The following is a 24,071-nucleotide window of genomic DNA, read 5'->3' as shown; positions in this document are numbered from 1 at the left end:
AGATATTAATTAAAAGGTATTTAATCAGAATTAGATTAATATTCAAATTCAAATTGTGGCAATCAATTCTAAAGCACAGTGATAGCAGGACACTTTTTTTTTTTTTTTTTTGAGACAAAGTCTCATCCAGGCTGAGGTACAGTGGTGTGATCTCGGCTCACTGCTCTGCCCACCTTGGCTTTCAAAGTGCTGGGATTACAGGAGTGAACCTTCACACCTGGCCTCCTGGAAAACATTTTTATTTTTATTTTATTTATTTTTGAGACAGTCTCGCTCTTGTCATCCAGGCTGGAGTGCAATGGCACAATCTCAGCTCACTGCAACCTCCACCTCCCAGGTTCAAGTGATTCTCCTGCCTCAGCCTTCCAAGCGTCTGGGATTACAGGTGTGCACCACCATGCCCAGCTAATTTTTGTATTTTTAGTAGAGACAGGGTTTTACCATGTTGGCCAGGCTGGCTCGAACTCCTGACCTCAGGTGATCCGTCCGCCTTGGCCGGTTTCACCATGTTAGCCAGGCTGGTCTCAAACTTCTGACCTCAGGTGAGTCGCCTGTCTCGGCCTTCCAGAGTGCTGGGATTCCAGGCGTGACCCACCGTGCTGGCCCTGGAAAACATTTGTAAAGGCTCCTCAGTGATAGCAACTCAGTACTCATCTTACGGTCTTCCTTCCTTCCCTGTTTCACTGCCCCTGCTGACATTCATGCCCACTGGCTCCATTTTTTCAAATACACTCTGCGTGTGAGCTTTGTCTCTTATTTTGAGGAACTCAGACTAAGATATATGGGATATTTGATATATGCAATATATAGTACTTGATAGTAAATTTTTGTTGCTTAAATGACAATGTTGTGCCAATAATATTTGCATTATTCACTTTACTTGGATCATTCAGGTAGCATGAATCTTATATAAAATATGTGCCTAATCTGATAGGATATAAGTCCCTCATGCACATTTGATGGCAAAATCTTCAGAGCATAGTTCTGATTATATCTGTCATTCAAACCACTCAACAGTATATCAGGGTCATTGTCATTGAAAATCAGCTTAGGCCACAGTGGAAGAAAATAGCAATGTTACAGGATCTCTGGGGTGTCAGTTTTCTTCCTGGAAACCTCTGTGGCTGGTGGCACTTTTGCCTGAGTTCTCGTCCTGCATCCAGGAAGAATGAGGTACGCAGACAAGTGAAGGGTGAAGAAGATGAAGCGGAGTTTTATTTAGTGTTAGAACAGTTCAGAGGAGACCCGCAGTGGATAACTCCTTTCTGCAGGCAAGTCCACCTATTGAATATTCAGCTCTCAGCAGAGAGAAGGCCCTGGAAAGGGTGGCAGAGAGGAAGCCCTGGAAAGGGTGGCTCCTCTCTGCAGGCTGTGCACACATCTCTGCAGGCCTCTGAAGCACTCAGCAGAGAGGGTAGCTCCTCTTTGCAGCTGGTCCTCCTGTTGTCTCTCCATCTTCTGCCCTCTGCCCTGCTCTGGCTGAGCCCGAGGCTTTTATGGACCTCAGAGGGGAGGAAGTGCCAGCCAATTGGTCCATGGGTGGCCATGGGCAGCCCAAAGGAGGCACCACAAGTCCCCACTCCAGTTCGTGAACTGGTAGCCCAGTGCTCAGCCTTTAGGCCCTCCCTGGCCTGAAGTTGGGCCTTACTGGGAATCAGCCCCCTTCTGCCCAGGAGCCTGTCTGCCTCCCTCGGCCATCCATGGCAGGGTGCTGGCACCAAAGGGCACCTGCAGGCCACCACCCAGCCACCCTCAGCTTCCCCTCCTGTGCTCCTCAGCTCCCAAAATCCAGAGGGGGCCGAGGTGGCAGAGGGATGGCGTATCAGCACTGGCCCAAGCCTACGCACACCTGGCCTGGCTTGTGTGCCTCCAAGATCAGAGCAGGCCCTGCGAGTGGGGAGATGCTAGGCAGTGGGAGCAGACACCTCTGAGTCTGCAAGGGCATGGGGGGTCCTTTCCAGGACTCCCAAGCCTGCAGGATACCTTGCGCTGCAGCCCCAGTTTTCAGTGGGGTGGGGTGGGGCTCCTGCCTGTTGCGTGGAGCTGGAGGCCCTGATCCACAGCCAAGACACCTGCACGGGGCAGCTGTAGCCCCGTGCAGGAAGGCAGAGCTCCTGCCAACTCCCGGCTCCCAAGAGCACAGGGGTGCTGAAGTTGCAGCTGTAGCCTAGGTAGCTGCAGTTGTACCTGGGGAGGTCCCGCCCCACCAACTTGTAAGGGGCAGAGTTCCTGCTTGTCCCTGGTTCCCAGTGCCTCTCACCAGCAACCGGCAGCGCCCCCTCGAAGCCTGGGGCAGGGGCTCCAGGTCCTCACTGGGCCTGGATCAGCATCTGGTGTAGGGTGATACTGCTGAAAGCTCCCGCTGTGGTCCTGGTGCTCAGGGTTGGCCTGGAGCTCCCCCTCGCCAGGCGGGCGACTTGGGCAGGCCCCACTGTGGCGGCCCCCAGGGTGGCAGGCTGGGGGTGGGGGGTTTGCAGTGGGGTGGAGGGGTGGAGGAATGGGGGGTAGAGGGGTGCGGGCTGTCTGCGTCCTCCCTGCACCCTCCCTGCAGTGGCTAGCGTGATGGCAGCGGCACACCAGATGGCCCACTGCTGCCATCAACAGTATAATAACGATATAGGGCTGGGTTGCGGTGCCTCATGCCTGTAATCCCAGCACTTTGGGAGGCCAAGGCGGGCAGAACACTTGAGGCCAGGAGTTGGAGACCAGTCTGGCCAACATGGAGAAACTCCCATCTCAACCAAAAATACAAAAATTAGTTTGACATGGTGGCATGCACCTGTAATCCCAGCTATTCAGGAGGCTGAGGCAGGAGAATCACTTGAAACCGGGAGGTGGAGGTTGCAGTGAGCTGAGATCACACCACTGAACTCCAACCTGGGCAACAGAGCGAGACTCTGTCTCAATAATAATAGTAATAATAATAATAAACAATGTAAAATGATATTCAGGCCAGGCATAGTGGCTCAAGCCTGTAATCCCAGCACTTTGGGAGGCTGGTGGATCACCTGAGTCTGGGAGTTAGAGATCAGCCTGGACAACATGGCGAAATCCTGTCTCTATCATTTTGCCAGGCTTGGTGGCTGGCACCTGTAGTCCCAACTACTCAGGAGGCTGAGGTGGGAGGACCCATTGAGCCCAGAGGTCCAGGCTGCAGTGAGCCGTGATCGCATGACTGCACTCCAACCTGGGCAACAGAATGAGACCCTGTCTGTATGAGATCCAGGTTCTGCATGCCTAGGCTTTCTTTTTGTTTGAAGAAGGCATGCCTGCCCCCAAAAATAAATAAATAGAAAGCAGGCTTCTTACTCTTACAGAGACCTCTCCCAGCTGCTTTCCAGCCAACTGGAGAATTCTGTGTTAATGTTAAACAGTCTCCCCAATGCAGCCTTTGAAGAAATCTGGACATTACCCCAGTTTCCTGAATGAAGTTCTTGCTCCACGATTGACCCCTTGTCCTGCCTTTAGTGTTTATTCTTCAACGACCCAATTATCCCAGATTTCTGCTGGTGGTCTAAGTATAATACAGTTTACTGAAATGTATTGTTAGAATCATTCTAGAATGACCCGTTATGAGATACATAGGCACAAGCCAAGTTTTTTGTTCCACATTAAAAATGAGCTGCAATTTAGGGGAGTTCTTAGTAAATGTTTGTGTGCAGAGGGATCTCATTGAAACAGCAATCAATTCTTCATTAACTTTGCTATTAGAAGCAAGCAATAATAGAATTCTCCCAAAATAGTGGATAAACTATAATATACTTTAAATTAAATTTAATGGATTTCTTCCCACTCAATGGATTTGACTGCCTAAACTCTTTTAGTCTGAATTTTAAATGATTTCACATCCCCTATGCACATATTGTGGTGTGGCCATGGGAGACCTGATTGGTGATGGGTGAGAGGTACAAGGTGGTCTGGGATGGAAACGGCCCATGGGAAGTTCACATGCAGATAATGAAGTGGTGGTTGTACCTGAAATAGCGATCAAAATGCTATTCAATCTGTGTAGAGACTTCAGTCTCTGTTCTTCTGAGGCCTTTCCTGCAGAGGACAAGCTTTTAAAATGATCCCCATGTTCCTTCTTGAGAATGGAATTTAAACTTACATTTTAAATCTTCGGTTCAGTGCTTTAAAGTTGATAATTTATTATAATTATCAAAAAAATAAAACCTACTTTCTAGTCCTTCTCTTCATGGAATATTCTATCTGTCACTATGTAGACAATGGCCTGCGATGGAATAAAATTGGTAAATGCTAAATATATAAGATAGAAACACAATTTTATTCTAATATGCATGCTCATTTGCTATTATCACATTTATCAGGGAACGAGTAGCCTCAAATAGTCCTTTAAGTGTGTTGTTATTGTCCCTGTTTTCCATTAAGTTTTGTGTATTTTCCTGATCTTACTAGTAATATTACTATATTTAGTTATATTGCAAACACAATCTTTTGTAGGCTTTTGCTTTTTTTTTGGTAGGCTTTTCTCTTCCTAAATGTCTGTCATGAAAAACGAACCAACCAACCAACCAGCCAAACAGACAGCAAAAGCTCAATTACACACACAAAAAATTAAGACAACCAGGAAAACTCAAACGTTTACTCAGAATCAATTATCTTACTAAGAAGCCGTAATTGCAGTTTTTACATATGTACCAGGCACTAACCATATGCTCGGTCCCCAGCAGATGTATGCATCAATGAGGCCTCGCCATCATGGTTTCTAAACTATTTTGCTGTCATTATTTCACATTAAAATCATTCTTATCTAATTTCCAAAGATCCATATTGTGCCTATATGTAATTGGTGGATTAACAGGTATTTACAATTGTTGTAGGGCTTCTTAGTTCAGGTAAAAGCCAGGTTCTTGTCACATGGCCATGAGAAATTAGGCTCACAGACACTTTGAAAGGTAAGAAAAATGGAATTTATTGGGTGAAAAGGAAAAAAAGGGAAATGGGGGCCTCTCGCTTCCTAGCTGGTTTCCGCCATCACAGATTGAATCCCAGGTTCCACCCCAGAACAGGAGAGGACAGGCTGGAATCCCAGACTCCTCTCCCATGCAAAGGGTACGAACTTCCACTGCTCACCCCATTCTCCCGGTGTGCAGGCCAGTTGGAGTTTCTCCTGGGACCCCTTTATACTTGGCTGTCTCACAATGATTTGGAAGTCTCTGATTGCCTTTAACCTGAAGAAAATATATCTTTGGTGAAACATGAACCAAATTGTTCGCCTACTTCCCATTTGTCCTTTGTTTAGAATAAGATTATGTAAATACACCTCTGAGCTGGGGATGAGGTTTGGGGAAGTTGTCTCAGTTTGTGCCCTCATTGATATGTAAAAACACCACTGCATGGCATTTTTGTCTCCTAAAGAACAGGAAGTAGATATTTAATTAATGACACCAAAGTTGGACCAACCTTATATGTTTGTAGTTTTTCTTTTTATTATATACATAAATATATACATACATATATATAAAATTAATAGCGTAGGCTGTGTGCAGTGGCTTACACCTGTAATCCCAGCACTTTGGGAGGTTGAGGTGCATCACTTGAGGCCAGAGGTTCAAGACCAACCTGGCCAATGTGGCAAAACCTCCCCTCTACAAAAAATACAAAAATTAGCCAGGCATGGTGGCACACGCCTGTAATCCCAGCTACTTGGGAAGCTGAGGCACAAGAATCACTTGAACCCAGGAGGCGGAGGCTGCAGTGAGCCAAGATCACGCCACTGCACTCCAGCCTGGTCAGCAGTGCAAGACCTTGTCTCAGAAAAAAAAAAAAAAAAAAAAAAAAAATTAATAGTCTAAACCAAAAATAAAATTTGAAGGACCCCAACCATCTGAATGGACCCCTCCTCTCAGTCAAGGACATGCCAGAGTCATCTGAAAATCTAGTTCAGACCATGAAAGAAGAAGGGGTTGGACATGCCTCATTATACCTCTCTAGAATTAACATCAACACAGACCTTTATATAGTAGTCTATTCTCTCCAAAGCCTGTTAATGGGAGACTTCATCTGCACGATGAAATGTAGGTCTCTGCAACCCCTTATCCGCAAACCCTTATCATAACCCAGACATTCCTTTCTACTGATAATAACTCTTTTAATCAATTGCCAATCAGGAGATTTTTAAATCTACCTATGACCTGGAAGCCACACCCCCTCCCTCAGACCTTTGAGTTGTCCTGCCCGTCCAGATCAAACCAATGTAAATCTTACATGTATTGATTGATGTATTATGTCTCCCTAAAATGTACAAAAGCAAGCTGCACCCCAACAACCGTGAGTACATGTCATTAGAACCTCCTGAGGCTGTGTCACAGGTGCATCCCTAACCTTGGCCAAATAACCTTTCTAAATTGACCGAGACCTGTCTCAGATGTTTTCGTTTCACAACAGTGACCGGGTCTCACTAAGTTGCCTAGGCTTGTTGTGAACTCCTGGGCTCAAGCCATCTTCCCCTCTCTGCCTCCTAAAGTGCTGGGTTTACAGGTGTGAACCACTGCACCTGGTCCCTGTTCCTTGTTTTTCTAAGGAGACAAAATCCCGTATTTCCCATCTTCTAGTCCTTAACAATGTAGCAGCCCATAAATTATCATATACTTTTTTCCCTTTTTTTCCTGAGACACAGTTTCACTCTGTTGCCCAGGCTGGAGCGCAGTGGCCTAATCTTGGTTTACTGCAACGTCTGCCTCCCAGGTTCAAGCAATCCTCTTGCCTCAGCCTCCCAAGTAGCTGCGATTACAGGTGCAAACCACCCTGTCCAGCTAATTTTTGTATTTTTAGTAGAGATGTGCTTTCACCATGTTGGCCAGGCTGGTCTTGAACTCCTGATCTCAGGTGATCCGCCCACCTCAGCCTCCCAAAGTGTTGGGATTACAGGCCTTAGCCATTGCACCTGGCCCCCTTTACTTATTTTTATCCAGTTTCTGTAGCAGTACTATTCATGAAATACACTCATTATGTACTTAGGATGAGCAGAATGATGAATAGTGTTTTTAGTTGACTGCTGCTGCACAATTATTACAAAGAAGAAAAAATATTACTATTTGGGGTTTCATCAACATGAAAATGGCTGTAATTTCAATTTCTGAGTTATGGTAAGGAAAATGGGAGCGGAGGGAAAAGTACAGTGGAGCAGTGAATGGGAAGGGAAGGGAAGAAGGGTTGGGGACTGGTGTCCAGTACACAATGTATTTGGCATTCAAAAAACTTGACTTGTATATCAAAGCCATTTTGATTATATGTTAACACCTGAGTCTTAAACAAGTGACTCATCTGGCACAACTAGTAATAAGATGAATGTTAAATTAATGTTTTATTAGAAGAGAATTATTGAACACACTGCCAAAGGCTATCCTCCTTGGACATTTTTATAATGTAGAGCTGGCCGGGCGCAGTGGCTCACACCTGTAATCCCAGCACTTTGGGAGGCTGAGACAGGCAGATCACAAGGTCAGGGGTTTGAGACCAGCCTGGCCAACATGGTGAAACCCCATCTCTACTAAAAATACAAAAATTAGCTGGGCATGGTGGTGCACGCCTGTAGTCCCAGCTACTCAGGAGGCTGAGGCAGGAGAATCGCTAGAACCTGGGAGGCAGAGGTTGCAGTGAGCCAAGATAGGGCCACTGCACTCCAGCCTGGGTGACAGTGTGAAACTCCATCTCAAAAAAAAAAAAAAAGTTAATGTAGAGCTGGGTGGAAATGATTTGCCTCCTCTGAAGATCCTACAGATCTGAGAGGCTCTAGGGCCAAAATCTCCCTGTTCTTCCAAAGAAAAGGGTGGCACAAAGAGGTCCTGCTTTCAGTCAATTAATATGTATTCACTGGGAATATATTTCAGCTACAGAATAATTATCATTAAAACTAATTTATGAAACATTTGTATACTGTACTCATTATGTACTTAATTTTAAAAACATATCCATCATAATCAGCAAGGTGGTTTATTCTAACCTTAGTTATATAACAGAATGTGGTTTTTATTGTACTGACAATCATAAATGAAAGAAAATATGTTTCATGTTGGGAGAAATGCAAAATAATAACAGAACCTTCATTTAATATTAACACTTCAAAAGGAAAGCCTTTTCTAATTTTTAATTTTTTTAGAGACAGGCTCTTTCTTTGTCCTTTAGGCTGCAAAGCACTGGCGTGATCACAGCTCACTATAACTTTACCTCCTGGGCTCAAGCAATCTTCCTGCCTCAGCCTCCTGAGTAGCTAGGACTATGGGTGCATGCCACCATGACTAGCTAATTTTTAAATTGCTTGTAGAGAGATCTTACTATATTGCCCCCTCTGGTCTCAAACTCCTGGCCTCAAACAATCCTCCTGCCTTGGCCTCCCAAAAGTACTGGGATTACAGGCATCAACCACTGTGCTTTACCTAAAATGGAAGTTTTGACCAATAAACACTTAGTAAATGTTTTAGACACATTGACTAAGTCAAAATTGTAAAAATGGATCATTGCATCTGAAATTATCATAGGTTTTGTATGATTTCTGTGACTTGTCATGCCAAAAATTACCAACTAAGTTTCTTAGAAAACAGTTCTGGAGCTCATTTGACTAGAAGATGCTCATGAATCTCCCCTATTTTTAGGCCAGGATGTAAGCAATTCATTTCCAGAATAGAACACAAAAGCTAAGGATTATACTTGTAGTCAGTATTTGACATAATGCATTGTCCCTACACAAATGCAAAGCTATCAGAAAAAGAGATACAGATTCAACTCATATCTTCTTACCATTTTCACTGAACTTTGCTTCTTACAAAAAGAAAAAAAGAAAATGCTTTGGGCATGATGCTTAATGAAAAAGAGTAGTTAGCAAGTTGTTGTTGGCTTAGCTTGGGCAAGGAGAATTTTACAGAGATCAAGTAAAAGAACAGAGAAGGAAATTTAATACCATTGGATGCCCTTGACCAAAATTTTAATAATGAGCTTGTTTTTTAACGCCGTAATGTCTGAACTTTATGTTCTTCAGAAACACCTTGTGAAAAGTTCAGTAGTAAAGTTCAAGTGATCAATTATGTTGATAATGTTACTACATAGTATAGGATTTAGAAAATTTTTTACAAGAACTTTTAAGTTTCTGCTATATACTTAAAAGAACAAAGAAAACTTAGCACCTTTCTCAAGATGAGTTTAATTGGAAGTATTTCTTTCAAAGCTCTTGTTTTTATTATCAAATAATTTGGGATCAACATTGGGGTAAAACAGAGTATTACTCCCATTTTACTCGAAATATACCTTGAGTTGTAATATAGTTGTACATCTACTAACCATTTTGTATGTCAGTTATGTCAGTATGTCTCCTGAATAAAGACATTCTTTTGAAACACTGAAGGTAAACCACTAAGTTGGCATTATCATTCCTGTCTATAAATAACTGTGGCAAGAAAGTACCTGGACCTTTCTAGTTTCTGATGGAAAACTTTGTTGGTATCTTTGCAATTAACTTTATGTTTAACTCAGTGAAGGGGCTGAACCAGTCATATTTTAAATTTTCTTGAGTGTGATAAATGTGTATATATTGCATATAAAACAAATCATTTTGCTGGGCTTTTTCTCCTAAATCCCATCTCACGATTTTGTCTAAAAACTCTATTAATTTCCTCTTTAATCATTCTAATTTATCATTCATAGAGAAAGGGTTTGTAAACATCTACCGTATGTAAATTGTGCTGTTGCATTTAAATTTTTGTGGTCATAATATTTTTGGGATTTTATTTTGTGTCTCTGACTCCAATTTAGAGTGTATACATTTAGGATTTTCTTTTCTTTTATTCATGGTATTAAAATCAGAAAAGATGTTGGCCTTTAAGACTACTGATCTCCCGTTTTCTACAATGAAAATAACTGGAAATGTCAATTTGAATGTGTTACTAAAAATTATTTTAAAACTATTTTATTAATGTTCTTACCTTAAAAGATAAGTTAGAGCAGAGGGAGAAAATAAATGATCAAAGGAAATGTCCAGACTAAGGAATGACCCCAGTAAATTTTTTTCTTTGAGCTTGAAGATTTGAGATATACCTAAATGTTTGTGAATGTAATCTTTAAATACAAAGGAATATCGGTTGCTTTCATTTTAAAATTTCATTTAATTTCTTTTGAGGCAGGGTCTTTCTCTAGGCTGCCTAGGCATGATGCTTACTGGGCTCACTGCAGCCTTGACCTCCAGGGCTCAACCAATCTTCCCACCTCAGCCTCCCAAGTAGCTGGGACCACAGGCGCACACCACCACACCCAGCTAATTTTTGTATCTTTCGTAGAGATGGGGTCTTGCCATGTTGCCCAGTCTGGTCTCAAACTCCTGGGCTCAAGCAATCTGTCTGCCTCAGCCTCCCAAAGCACTGGGATTACAGGTGTGAACCACCGCATCCAGCTGCTTTTGTTTGTTTGTGTAACTTGACCTTATTTTTGTTGACAGTGGATGGACAAAGGTCTTATTAGAATCATGATATAAACAAATGTGACAAATGTGTTTATTTCTATAATTTTACATATTCAAAAAATATATAAATACAAATGGGCCCTTAGAACACGTTGAAAAGATTAGGTTATTACTCTCTTATTACTCTCTCTATTCTACAGGCTCTTATGTTCAATAAAGACTAATTGCTAAAACAGGAAAACATTTATCTTGTCCTATATAGATAGCATTTCTCAATTACATGTGATTGATGCCTTTTTTCAAGCATTTGGCATCTGTTTCAATCAGTAAAGAATCCTCCTACTTAAATCATTGTTCTGTTCCTTTATGTCTAACTCCTACATGGCCACAGTAGTCTCTAAAATGTACATTCTTAGAATATCTCTGCATAGGAGAAAATGGTGCTTATAGATTTTTTGGAGATGCTTAATTAGAAAAATTAAAACATGAGTATTCTGTAGAAACTTAACTTGGGAGCATGAGTTGGCAGTAGCCTGAATTAACAATATGCCTTGGAAGCAGCTGTGAAGGGGTGGTTAGACTGCCAGGATTTTCATTTTAGCCCTACCACTCTAGTCAAGTTGTAAGACTGAAACCTACTGGCACCTCACTTTCCTCACTTGCAACATGGGGCAATTTCAGCTCTTTGTATAACTGTGAGGACTGAGTGGGATAGAACACTTACAGCATTGAAAACCAATGTGCAGTATATAGTAGGCATTAAATAAAATTAGCTAACACTGGAGAGATTTGGAGGGCTATTTGATTATAGCCTTTAAAAATATAAATTAATAAATTCTTTTTTACTGCTTCACAGTACTGTAGCAGACATTAGGTTGTGAGAACATTCTCCAAATTAACACATTCATAAATCAGAAGCGTGTAAAAGAATCTATAACATTTACATTGGTTCAAAGAGGGAAAAAGTCTTTTATCCTCTTCATACAGAAGAAATGCTGTTTCAAATTAATGGCATATCTTCTTTGGCACTCAAAAGCACTGAAGGAACATTTATTAATTTCAAGAGATTTTTGAAAAACACTTGTCTCTAATGCTCAGACTTTTTCAGAAAAATCCTTAAATACAGAGGCATAGAATCTGATATTAAGAGGACATGAGTATCCAGATTTAGGCATGAATCTTGGAAAAGTTATTTAACTTCCCTGTGATTACTCACTTCTAAAATGAGAATGATAATGTCTTCTCCCTCAAAGGGTAGAATTAAATGAGCTAATGTGTATCAGTGTACCTTCTGAACCATACATTCAAATAACTATACTTTTCTGTTTTGTAAGCATTATCTTCTTTGAGGATATAAAATTGTTTAGCTGAACTGAAATATACTATTGAAAAACTTAACAAATGCTGCCGAAATTAATCAGTTATAAGCTAAACTGTACTCATTAAAATTGGAATTAAAGTTTTGAAATATGCATTTTGTGGTATCGATAGTGATGGCACACTCCTGGTCTCATTAAAATTTGTCAGAGAGCAAATTGATTAATAAACATACTGCAATATCCCTTGCATTAGGTTCTTCATATGTAAAAATGTGTGATTTTTTGAGTTTATGTCATAAACATCTGACTTTTTTTTCCCAGATGACATCTAAAAGCTGTAAATAAGTATTAATAATATTACATGACTAAAGCACTGGTTAGCCAGAAGAATTACTGGAGTGGAACAGTGGCATATTTTCTGTACACATTTTTCTTTAATAGTATCTATTTTTGTAGCTCAGCCATTTAGAGTATAGGTATTCCCTTCCTGCTCTTCAAAGGCATTGCTTTTAGAGAATTACTTGATTTTAATTGATCTATTTCGCAGTACTCACAAATAGATAAATTGTGTTACAATGTTCAGCAAATTTTCTTTTTTTTTTTTGAGACGGAGTCTCGCTCTGTGCCCAGGCTGGAGTGCAGTGGTGCCATCTCGGTTCACTGCAAGCTCCGCCTCCCAGGTTCACGCCATTCTCCTGCCTCAGCCTCCCGAGTAGCTGGGACTACAGGTGCCCAACACCACGCCCGGCTAATTTTTTGCATTTTTACTAGAGACGGGGTTTCACCGTGTTAGCCAGGATGGTCTCGATCTCCTGACCTCGGGATCCGCCCGCCTCGGCTTCCCAAGGTATTGGGATTATAGGCGTGAGCCACTGCGCCCGGCCGCATATTTTCTTTTTTTTTTTTTTTTGAGACGGGGTCTCACTCTGTCACCCAGGCTGGAGTGCAGTACTGCGATCTCAGCTCACGGCAACCTCCGCCTCCCAGGTTCAAGCGAGTCACCTGCCTCAGCCTCCCAAGTAGCTGGGATTATAGGCGTGCACCACGTTGTCCGGCTAATCCTTGTATTTTTAGTGGAGAGGGCGTTTCACCATGTTGGCCAGGCTGGTCTTGAACTCCTGACCTCAGGTGATCCGCCTGCCTAGGCCTCCCAAAGTGCTGGGGTTACAGGCATGTGCCACCGCACCCAGCCCAAATTTTCTATTTTTATGGTACAGTAAACACTGAACATGTCAAAATATATAAGGTTGGTTTATAATGTTGCAACTGGATTTAAGTGATCACCACAATAAAGGCTAATCTTTGAGTCAGCAGAAAAGCAATTCAGAGGCTGGGCGCGGTGGCTCATGCCTGTAATCCCAGCACTTTGGGAGGCTGAGGTGCATGGATCACCTGAGGTCAGGAGTTCGAGACCAGCCTGGCCAACATGGTAAAACCCCGTCTCTACTAAAAATACAAAAATTAGCCGGGAGTGGTGGCACATGCCTGTAATCGCAGCTACTCCAGAGGCTGAGGCAGGGGAATGGCTTGAACCCGGGAGGCAGAGGTTGCAGTGAGTTGAGATTGTGGCATTGTACTACAGCCCGGGCGACAGAGAAAGACTGTCTCAAAAAACAACAGAAAAGTAATTCAGACGTATAGCCTCAGAATGAAAACAGCTAAAATTCGGCCTTTCAAAAGGCAAAGGATAGCTCTAAGTACTTGGTTAAAAGGATTTAATGACTTTATTATACATAGCAGTAGGCATTTAATGTTTATGCAATAAAAATCCAGACCTTTTTAATTAAAAGATGATAGCATAACAAAATCTAGGTCTTCAGGTGCCTTCTCCTTTTTTTAAATGTATTTGTGTTCATAAATTGCTGGTCTTAAGAATTCTGGAAGGGGAAAGAGAGACCCAGATTTTTGAAACTAGGATTTCCCTAACTATAGAGTTGCCCTTTATATCCTTTTTTTTGAGATGGAGTCTCGCTCTATCACCCAGGCTGGAATGTAATGGCCCGATCTCGGCTCACTGCAAGCTCCGCCTCCCAGGTTCACACCATTCTCCTGCCTCAGCCTCCCGGGTACCTGGGACTACAGGCGCCCGCCACCACGCCCAGCTAATTTTTTGCATTTTTAGTAGAGACAAGGTTTCACCGCGTTAGCCAGGATGGTCTGGATCTCCTGACCTCCTGATCCGCCCGCCTCAGCCTCCCGAAGTGCTGGGATTACAGGCGTGAGCCACCGCACCCGGCCCAGTTGCTCTTTATATCTTAGTGAGACTTGATGCAGCCTAAACAGGCAAAAATTAATACGCTTCAAAAGATATTATTTTCTTATGTCTTATGTTAATTCTGGATTTTGTTTTTTAAACCTTTCTTTTAAAAGGAGTAACACCCCAACTCTTCCTCCCCCATCAAAACAGCTCAAACAGTACCCTTTGCTACTGGTCATTAGAATAAGTATCCGCTTCCATAGGGCTATCTCAACAGCTCTTTTATTCTGTCAGCTTTGGGTAAGACTTTAATATATGTGTTTATTAAGCGTCAAGCCGTATCAGCACAATAATAGTGAGTTATTTAGGTGGCCCAAGGGGTGTAGAGCTGCTGTTTGGGGTAATTTAAAACTTTGACTTAAAAAAACAAAACAAAACAAGAAACCTTTGACTTAAGGCTGCAGTTTGAGAGATCAAGAGCATTTTCTTTCATACTGCAGTCCAAAGAAAGGACATTCCACCCATTTACATCCATTGCAGTTTCAATCGGTTAGGGTAGTTTCCATTTTCCATTAAAAAACTATTGAAAAAGAATGCCAGATTTGCATTTCAACAATGGATGGCAGCGATTAACCAGGCATATCACTTGCAACAAAAGCTGTTGGAGAAAAAAGAAATAATTATTTTTGTGAAAACACAAATAGCCATGACTCTATAAAAACACAACCATTCACATATTAATGAATTAATATCAGAGAACAAGTAGTCTTCTCATATTTGATTTTTATTACTGTATCACTTTGAATATTTGTGAGAGCCTATTTACTTCTAGCAGAGGTTTACATTAGCAATATAAAGTAAATAAAAATAAATATATTAAGCCCCAGTTTTTCTTTTCAGTGTAGGAGACCCCAGATAAAGCAACAATGTATCATAGCTTTGATAGCTGATAGACGGGATGTTGAGGGTGCACTTCTATTCAATAACATGCAAAAGGTGATATAATTCACTTTTTGAAGGCTTCCCCTTGGAGCAAGGGGAAGAGTTCAGCGAAAACTAAAGGTAAAAAGTTGAATTGACAACTAGAGGTGTATCAAAACTGCAAATGACAATCGTTTTTGCTTTAACAATCTTCTGAAATAGGAATGTAAATCCGTGAGATTTCCTGAATCAGAGGTCTAACCATAAGCGCCGATTCCCCTAACCTAAATTTAACAAAATGAAAATTCCTCCCTACAGCTTTTTGGCTTGCTTTATCATTTTTAAATTCCTGGGAGAGACGGACATTCTCGATTATTGGTAAGAAATGCTTAGAACTAGGTTTTGACATGAAATGCCAATAAAGTAACTGCCAGTAAATTGCCCCCAATCAAACCTAACATTGCTTCTGTAGAACTATAGTCGGACCCATGAAATGTAATATGTGTGGGTGTGTGTTTTAAAACTGGAATTTCGGATGGCTTTTTCTTTTCTAGCCCTAAAAGGCATGCTTATCATTTGTGTTGCTCACATGTCCGGGCCACCTTGCCTCTTGAGTCAAACCAATGGGGATATAGCCAGGACAATGAACGAAAAAGGCGTCGCTGCTTGGAGACACCTGTTGAGATCAGTCGTTTACAGGGCCGGCCTGCCTCCGTCCTCCAGTTAAGGATGCATTGCAACCACTCCTCGTTAGAGAAGAGCCTACCCCAGAGGAGCTAAAGCAGTTAACTGAAAACAGCTGCAACATCTGTCCGGCTGCCTCGCCCCTGCCCGTGGAAGGGCGAGGAGACCGCATGGCAGCAACCGCACTGCACAAAAGACAACACCTATCACTGGGAGCCACCGGCCTTCCGTAGACCCCGCAGCTCCCGGCGCTGGGGCATCCCCCGAGGAGGCGAGGGCCGGGGGCGAGCCCAGGTGCGGCGAGGGGGAGGAGGTTTCCGCCACGCGCCGGGGAAGAAAGCCTGACTCATGTCGTGGCAGCGGCGGCGGCGGCGGCGGGCTCCTGGGAACTGAAACTCGTGATGCTGTTGCTGCGGAGAAAAGCCTCATTACCCATTCCGCAGGCGGGGGACACCACCCAGGGCGCGCACACCAAGCGCCGGCCCTTCCGCGCCGCGCCCCCTCCTCTGCCGCGTGCCCGCGCGCGGCGGCCGCGAGTGTGAAAAGAGCGGACACACCTAGCCTGCGCGCGCGGCAGGCGCGCACCCTGCCCACCCCCACCGGGCCGAATCAGGCAGTCCGACCCGGATTCGCTCCTTCGGCCGAAATTCCCCACCCCCACAATCCCCTCCGGCTCCACCACTCCCGGCTTCGGCGCCTCCGCCAGCCTTCGGCAATTTCCGTCGGGAGACCCGGCGCTCGCCCAGGCCCGAAGACCCGCCGCCTCCTGCCCCGCCAGACCCGGCTTTATGTCTGCGGCGCCGAGGCGCATGCGCAGACGCCATCTTCCCTCCTCCTCCTCCGCCTGCCCCCTCCCCCTCCACCACCGCCTCCTTTCGCCGGCGGTCGCCCCTCCTCCTCCTGCGCTCCGCGCTGGTCCCTCCCCTCCCGATGCCGCGAGAGACTGGGGGATACGGTAGAGCCGGGGGAGCCGAAGAAGAGCACTAGTAACAACCACCATAGCCCCCTCCCCGCCCGACACCCTCCCTCGGCACCCACCCACTCCCCCGCCCCGTTTGCCGACACCGACCAACCCCACCTCTCGTTCCTTTGAACGGCGTCGGCTGCAGTCGCTGCACCAGCCCGTCTGGCCACCAACGCCGCCGAGAAAGGAGCCGCCGCCGCCTGCGGCCCCCTCCCGCTCGGTCGCGGGAGCAGCGGGGTGAGGAAGAGCCGGCTGCGGAGGAAGAGGACAAGAGAGGGTCGCACCCTCCGCCCTAGCGCACGTCCCGCCGCCCTCCGGGGAGGCTCGGGCGCCGGCCCCTTCCTCCCCGAGGACGTGTGCCGAGCCGAGGCGCCTGCCCTGAGGGAGGAAAATGCTCGGGCTCCATGGCTGCCAGTGATGGAGCGGTCCCTGGGCTCCCGCTGCCACCGCCGCCGCCGCGCCCCGGCCGTGCTCCGCGAGGACCCGGCGTCTCTGCGCGCCCGCCCGCGCCTCGTTGCTGGGCTCACCGTACCGGGCGCCCCGCCGCCGCCCCGCTCGCAGCCGCGTCGCCCCGGCCCCAGCCGCGGCCAGCGTTTCCTCACCGAGCAGCCGCCGCGAGCCCAGGGGGTTTGAAAGGGTCTGCGGGGCGCGGGGGGAGGGCCGAGCGGGGCCGGGAGGGGAGGTTTGAGCGACACTGAGCTCGGGGCTCGCCTGCGGCGGCGGCCCCGGGGGTGGCGAGGGGAAGGCGACACTTGCTCGGCGCTGCCTCCGTGCAGAGCGGCCGGGAGGGCTTTGCAGCGGCCGCCGCGGCGGGAGGAGGGGGCTGAGGCGGCTTCGGAGTTGGCCGGAGAAGGTGGGCATTTCTCGCTTTTCCTCCCCCTCCTGCGCTCTCCCCCTCCCTCCTGCCCCGCACCCCAAGTGAAACGGAATATAAAGGGGGGTGTGAGGCTACAGGGGAAAGTGAATGGCGAAGGACTGAAGGGGTCCCCCCTTTGGGTCCCCGGCCGCCCTGTTCACCCTCGTTCATCCTCCTTTCCGAAGCTCGCTCTCCAAGGCAGGAGCGACCGGCGCCTTCGGCTGAGGAGGAGGAGAAGGAGGAATCGCGCCAGGCGGAGCGTCAGGTCCCGTTTTCCTCTCCGGCGTCTGGAATACAAAGATTACGGTGCAGAAGGAAATTGCACTCGCCTCCTCGGCACCCCCCCCCCGCCCCGGTACCCAACACAATGCACCAGCCGCCGGAGTCCACCGCCGCGGCCGCCGCCGCTGCAGACATTAGCGCTAGGAAGATGGCGCACCCGGCAGTGTTCCCTCGAAGGGGCAGCGGTAGTGGCAGCGCCTCTGCTCTCAATGCAGCAGGTACCGGCGTCGGTAGTAGTGCCACATCTTCCGAGGATTTTCCGCCTCCGTCGCTGCTTCAGCCGCCGCCCCCTGCAGCATCTTCTACGTCGGGACCACAGCCTCCGCCTCCACAAAGCCTGAACCTCCTTTCGCAGGCTCAGCTGCAGGCACAGCCTCTTGCGCCAGGCGGAACTCAAATGAAAAAGAAAAGTGGCTTCCAGATAACTAGCGTTACTCCTGCTCAGATCTCCGCTAGTATCAGCTCTAACAACAGTATAGCAGAGGACACTGAGAGCTATGATGATTTGGATGAATCTCACACAGAAGATCTCTCTTCTTCGGAGATCCTTGATGTGTCACTTTCCAGGGCTACTGACTTAGGGGAGCCCGAACGCAGCTCCTCAGAAGAGACCCTAAATAACTTCCAGGAAGCCGAGACACCTGGGGCAGTCTCTCCCAACCAGCCCCACCTTCCTCAGCCTCATTTGCCTCACCTTCCACAACAGAATGTTGTGATCAATGGGAATGCTCATCCACACCACCTCCATCACCACCATCACATTCATCATGGGCACCACCTCCAACATGGGCACCACCATCCATCTCATGTTGCTGTGGCCAGTGCATCCATTCCTGGTGGGCCACCCTCAAGCCCAGTATCTAGAAAACTCTCTACAACTGGAAGCTCTGACAGTATCACACCAGTTGCACCAACTTCTGCTGTATCATCCAGTGGTTCACCTGCATCTGTAATGACTAATATACGTGCTCCAAGTACTACAGGTGGAATAGGTATAAGTTCTGTTACTGGCACTAGTACAGTAAATAATGTTAATATTACTGCTGTGGGTAGTTTGAATGCTAATATGACAAGCAGCATGCTTGGTAATGCTAATATAAGTACAAGCAATATTCCTAGTGCTGCTAGTGTGAGTGTTGGGCCTGGAGTTACCAGTGGTGTTAATGTGAATATCTTGAGTGGCATGGGCAATGGTACTATTTCTTCCTCCGCTGCCGTTAGCAGTGTCCCTAATGCAGCTGCAGGGATGACTGGGGGATCGGTTTCAAGTCAGCAGCAACAACCAACAGTTAACACTTCGAGGTTCAGAGTTGTGAAGTTAGATTCTAGTTCTGAGCCCTTTAAAAAAGGTAGATGGACTTGCACTGAGTTCTATGAAAAAGAAAATGCTGTACCTGCTACAGAAGGTGTGCTGATAAATAAAGTGGTGGAGACTGTAAAGCAAAATCCGATAGAAGTGACTTCTGAAAGGGAGAGCACTAGTGGGAGTTCAGTGAGCAGTAGTGTCAGCACACTGAGTCACTATACAGAGAGTGTGGGAAGTGGAGAGATGGGAGCTCCTACTGTGGTGGTGCAGCAGCAGCAACAACAGCAACAACCAGCTCTCCAAGGTGTGACCCTCCAACAGATGGATTTTGGTAGCACTGGTCCACAGAGTATTCCAGCAGTTAGTATACCACAGAGTATTTCTCAGTCACAGATCTCACAAGTACAGTTGCAGTCTCAAGAACTGAGCTATCAGCAAAAGCAAAGTCTTCAGCCAGTACCTCTGCAAGCCACTATGAGTGCTGCAACTGGTATCCAGCCATCGCCTGTAAATGTGGTTGGTGTAACTTCAGCTTTAGGTCAGCAGCCTTCCATTTCCAGTTTGGCTCAACCCCAGCTCCCATATTCTCAGGCGGCTCCTCCAGTGCAAACTCCCCTTCCAGGGGCACCACCACCCCAACAGTTACAGTATGGACAACAGCAACCAATGGTTTCTACACAGATGGCCCCAGGCCATGTCAAATCAGTGACTCAAAATCCTGCTTCAGAGTATGTACAACAGCAGCCAATTCTTCAAACAGCAATGTCGTCCGGACAGCCCAGTTCTGCAGGAGTGGGAGCAGGAACAACAGTGATTCCTGTGGCTCAGCCACAGGGTATCCAGCTGCCAGTGCAGCCCACAGCAGTCCCAGCACAACCTGCAGGGGCATCTGTCCAGCCTGTTGGCCAGGCTCAGGCAGCAGTGTCTGCTGTACCTACTGGCAGTCAGATTGCAAATATTGGTCAGCAAGCAAACATACCTACTGCAGTGCAGCAGCCCTCTACCCAGGTTCCACCTTCAGTTATTCAGCAAGGTGCTCCTCCACCTGCTCAAACTGGGATTATTCATCAGGGAGTTCAAACTAGCGCTGCAAGCCTTCCTCAACAATTGGTTATTGCATCCCAAAGTACCTTGTTAACTGTGCCTCCCCAGCCACAAGGAGTAGAACCAGTAGCTCAAGGAGTTGTTTCACAGCAGTTGCCTGCAGTTAGTCCTTTGCCCTCTGCTAGCAGTATTTCTGTTACAAGTCAGGTTAGTTCAACTGGTCCTTCTGGAATGCCTTCTGCCCCAGCAAACTTGGTTCCACCACAAAATATAGCACAAACCCCTGCTACCCAAAATGGTAATTTGGTTCAAAGTGTTAGTCAATCTCCCTTGATAGCAACTAATATAAATTTGCCTTTGGCACAACAGATACCACTAAGTTCTACCCAGTTCTCTGCACAATCATTAGCTCAGGCAATTGGAAGCCAAATTGAAGATGCCAGGCGCCCAGCGGAGCCCTCCTTAGTTGGCTTACCTCAGACTATCAGTGGTGACAGTGGGGGAATGTCAGCAGTTTCAGATGGGAGTAGCAGCAGCCTAGCAGCCTCTGCTTCTCTTTTCCCGTTGAAGGTGCTACCGCTGACGACACCCCTGGTGGATGGCGAGGATGAGAGGTAAGATCATGTCATATTTCTGGAGACATTCAACAGATTTGAAGTGATCTATTTAGTAGCTACATGTATGCACAAAATTAGTTCAAAGCATTGTATATTTTCATTTTTGTGAAAAATGCATTTTTATGGGAAGTTTTATAGAGCAAGAGTTATGGAATGGTTTCAGAGTGGGTAGGAAATAGTAATATGTAAACAATATTTTCAGAATAGTTGTTGAGCATGTGTTCACATTAAAAATAGGTTTGGGGGCACCAAGTGGTTTTATTATCTATAAAATGCTTTTTAGAAATATTAATTATGGAAAGCTTAATTTTTGCTAGCCCACATAATAGTTAATCTATTTTGAGCTGCTAAAATAATCTCTTGGGGGGTTGTGGTTCCCACGTTTGTTCTCCTTTACTAGACATCCTTTTTTCATTTCTACTGCTTGATCTTAGTCTGTGAAAGATATTGTTGCCTGCTTTTCCTAGTCAGATACGGCATGAAAGATGACTTAATCTGGGTTATATAGGTTGCCCTCATACCGCAACTGACCAACTTTTGTGTGCTTATTTAATGGTCATTTTATCTGAACAGTAAAGGAATGGGAATCTTAAAGTATTTTGCGGGAAAGGAGGACATAAACCATCAAAATAACCAGATTTATCTTGATAGTATGCTGTACATTTTTTCTTTTGCATGGTAGATCAAGGTGGTAGCCATTTTAAAGAATAGAAGAAAGTAAGTCTTGGAGGATTGAATTTGTAGAGGCATGAAAATAAGACCTTGGTCTCCGGCTAATCTCCACCTGTTCCTTTTTTTCCTTACCAAAAAGATACAGAAAGCCTAAAGTACATTATTAAACCAAGCGTTTTTTCACTTAGACTGAAAATAATATGCCAGTAACTCTTATTGAATCAAATTGTGTCTTTGAAGCTGACTGGCTAGAAAAGTTGTGAAATCTTTCATGTTTCTACATCGTTTTAAACCCTACTTGATTTTTAAAGTAATGTTCTTTCACAAATTTGCCAGTCTGTTACTAACCTTGATTAAAATACTACTATAGGAGTTATGAAAAGACATCATTTTCACTGTGGAATTTGGAGTTAAGCATGCAAGATATTTAATTATTTTAGTATTGGAGGGTTTTGTGAGTAAACTTTCATCAAGCTAATATAAGCATTTATATTTTATATGTATGTCTGTGGGTTTTGCTTTGGAAAAATTGAGCATATTGCAAAATAATTGTAATTTTAGAAAAAGAAAACAAAGGTCAAATGTTTCAGTGAGGTTTTTGTTATTTAGATGTTTAAAAGATAAGGTAAAGACATGGTTAAATTGATAAAATCTTGTCTTTCAGGATTTTTATTATTTTTCTAATAGTCATGTAATTAAAACCTTGTTACCTAACCAAATGTATTCTGTATTATTTGTACAAAACTGTAGTCTAAAAGATAAACTTTTAGGAGGTACTTTCCTTAATTGTTCCATTATTATTGTTAAACCTTTAATTTTCTCATGCTAATACTCACCTGTAATTTTAAAAGAATTATTTACCACAATTATTAATGTTTTTTAAGTCAAATTTATGATTTGAGTGAAGCCTTTATAAAAACAGCTATATTATGTGGATGCTAAGTTTAGAGAAATAAAAGATGGGTAAAATACACAAATGAAAACACTCATTTTGAATTCAAACTTGCCTTGATTTTGTAATTATCATTTGTGGTCCCCTGGCTTGTCTTTCCCCTCTTTTTCCTTCTATTGGTAGGACATGATAGGATTTTCCACAGCTTGCTGTTCCAGACAAAGTCAGATGATGCTACTTTCAACTAGATTTTTAATTATAGGAATAGGGTCCCAGTTTAAGATATTAATATAAAATTAATTTTTCCAGATAATAATTGATAAAAGGATTAATAAGCCAATTATGGAAATTATGGAATTCTAAAAAGGAACAAAAAGACATAATGAGAAATAAGGAAATACTGATCTAATATAACAAGTTGTCTTCAGACACTGTACACATTCAATTATAATTATGTTTAGCAGTCTCTCCCACAAGACCAGGAGTTCCTCAAGAGCAGGGACTGTTTTGAATTTACTACCTATTTGGGCCTTGGTTAGTTAACATCAAAGTTTTGTGATTAAAAACCAGAAAATTTTTGTTTCAGCCATATCTTAAATTCTGTAAAATCGGAATGTAGCCCTAAAACACCTCGTAAGATCAGAAAATATATATATTATATTCTTCATTGTGTTTTACTGAAGATTATTTCTTTTATCACTACAGTTTGGAAAAAGAAATTAATTTCATTTAAATTTGCCCTTGAAAGATAAATTAAGAATAACTACAAGAGAAAACAGTGATATGATTTAAAAACTTTTAAAACCTTTCTTCCCATGGTAGCCTCTGTGTCACTTGCATCTTGTGGGCTTGGTCACCAGTTGTCTCAGGAGAGAGAGACTACATATATAATTTTAATATTGTGAATCAGGAAATGTGTTAACAATATAACTTGGGTAGTAGGACAAATGAGGATGGTTATCTTGTAGTCATCTTTTGAAATAATACTCTAACACTTTAGATTATAAAATGTTTAGACATGTGGAAAGTGCCTTCACTTGATCACTGGGAGAGACTATAAACATGGATCAGGGTGTTAAGATTATGTATCTTGTTTTGAAAAAAATCATTCTTATTTAAAAGGTCTTAATGTCAGGCCATGTGCGGTGGCTCACACCTGTAATCCTAGCACTTTGGGAGGCTGAGGTGGGTGAACTACTTGTGCCCAGAAATTTGAGACCAGCCTGGGCAATATGGCAAAACCCTGTCTCTACAAAAAAAATAACAAAAATTAGCCAGGCATGGTGGCGCATGTGTGTAGTTCCCAGCTACCTGGAAGGCTGAGGTGGTAGGATCACTGGAGCCCTGGAGGTCAAGGCTGCAGCGAGCTGGGGTCACGCCAGTGTACTCCAGCCTGGGTGGCACAGCAGGACCTGTCTCAAAAAAAAAAAAAGTCTTAATGTCTTAGACTATAACATGAACCGTGAATTCTCCTTTACAAGAATGGGAAAATACAGATATTTCATCTTTTATGTTTTGTGACCGTTATTATTAGCACAGCCTCTTAATGTGAAATGGGTCAAACTTCCATACATCCTTCAAGACTTAGCTCAGATGTTCTCTTCAAAGCATTGTTTTCACTCAGGGGATGTTGTTTCCTTAGCACTTTTAAATATTCCTCTATTTAAGCACTGTATACATTCAATTATAATTATGTTTACCAATCTTTCCCACAAGACTAGAAGTTCCTCAAGGGCAGGGACAAAGTATTTTTTTGAATTAATTAGCAGACATTTCTCTGATTTTGTTTTTTTTGTCATGATTTGAAGTTTATATTGTCCCTCATCTTAAGCACAACTGTGAGAGATGCAGGATCATATAATTTATGCAACAAATGGAAAGGAAATGGATAAAAAGACTTGCTTTT

At 44.2% G+C, this 24,071-nt stretch overlaps 2 protein-coding genes across 2 annotated transcripts in view; one reads left to right on the top strand and one right to left on the bottom strand.

The window, feature by feature from the left end:
• Window positions 1-14,693: 14,693 nt before the first annotated feature.
• On the bottom strand, window positions 14,694-16,343 carry LOC112610694. The gene has a single exon (XM_025364095.1). The coding sequence runs from the start codon at window positions 16,341-16,343 to the stop codon at window positions 15,879-15,881; it is 465 nt and encodes a 154-aa protein (XP_025219880.1). The 3' UTR covers window positions 14,694-15,878.
• A 149-nt stretch (window positions 16,344-16,492) lies between these two features.
• The window catches only part of TSC22D1 (TSC22 domain family member 1), a 147,056-nt gene continuing 139,477 nt past the window's right edge, over window positions 16,493-24,071 (top strand). Inside the window, exons 1-2 of the mRNA XM_025364698.1 lie at window positions 16,493-17,123; window positions 17,538-20,598. Of these exons, the coding sequence (XP_025220483.1) occupies window positions 16,901-17,123; window positions 17,538-20,598 (3,284 nt within the window). The 5' untranslated portion in view covers window positions 16,493-16,900. The remainder of the gene's footprint in view (window positions 17,124-17,537; window positions 20,599-24,071) is intronic.

This window comes from Theropithecus gelada, chromosome 17 (genome assembly GCF_003255815.1).
Source record: "Theropithecus gelada isolate Dixy chromosome 17, Tgel_1.0, whole genome shotgun sequence".
Taxonomy (NCBI): domain Eukaryota; kingdom Metazoa; phylum Chordata; class Mammalia; order Primates; family Cercopithecidae; genus Theropithecus; species Theropithecus gelada.
Note: the sequence above shows the minus strand (reverse complement) of the source record. Positions and strands in the feature narration are given on the sequence as shown.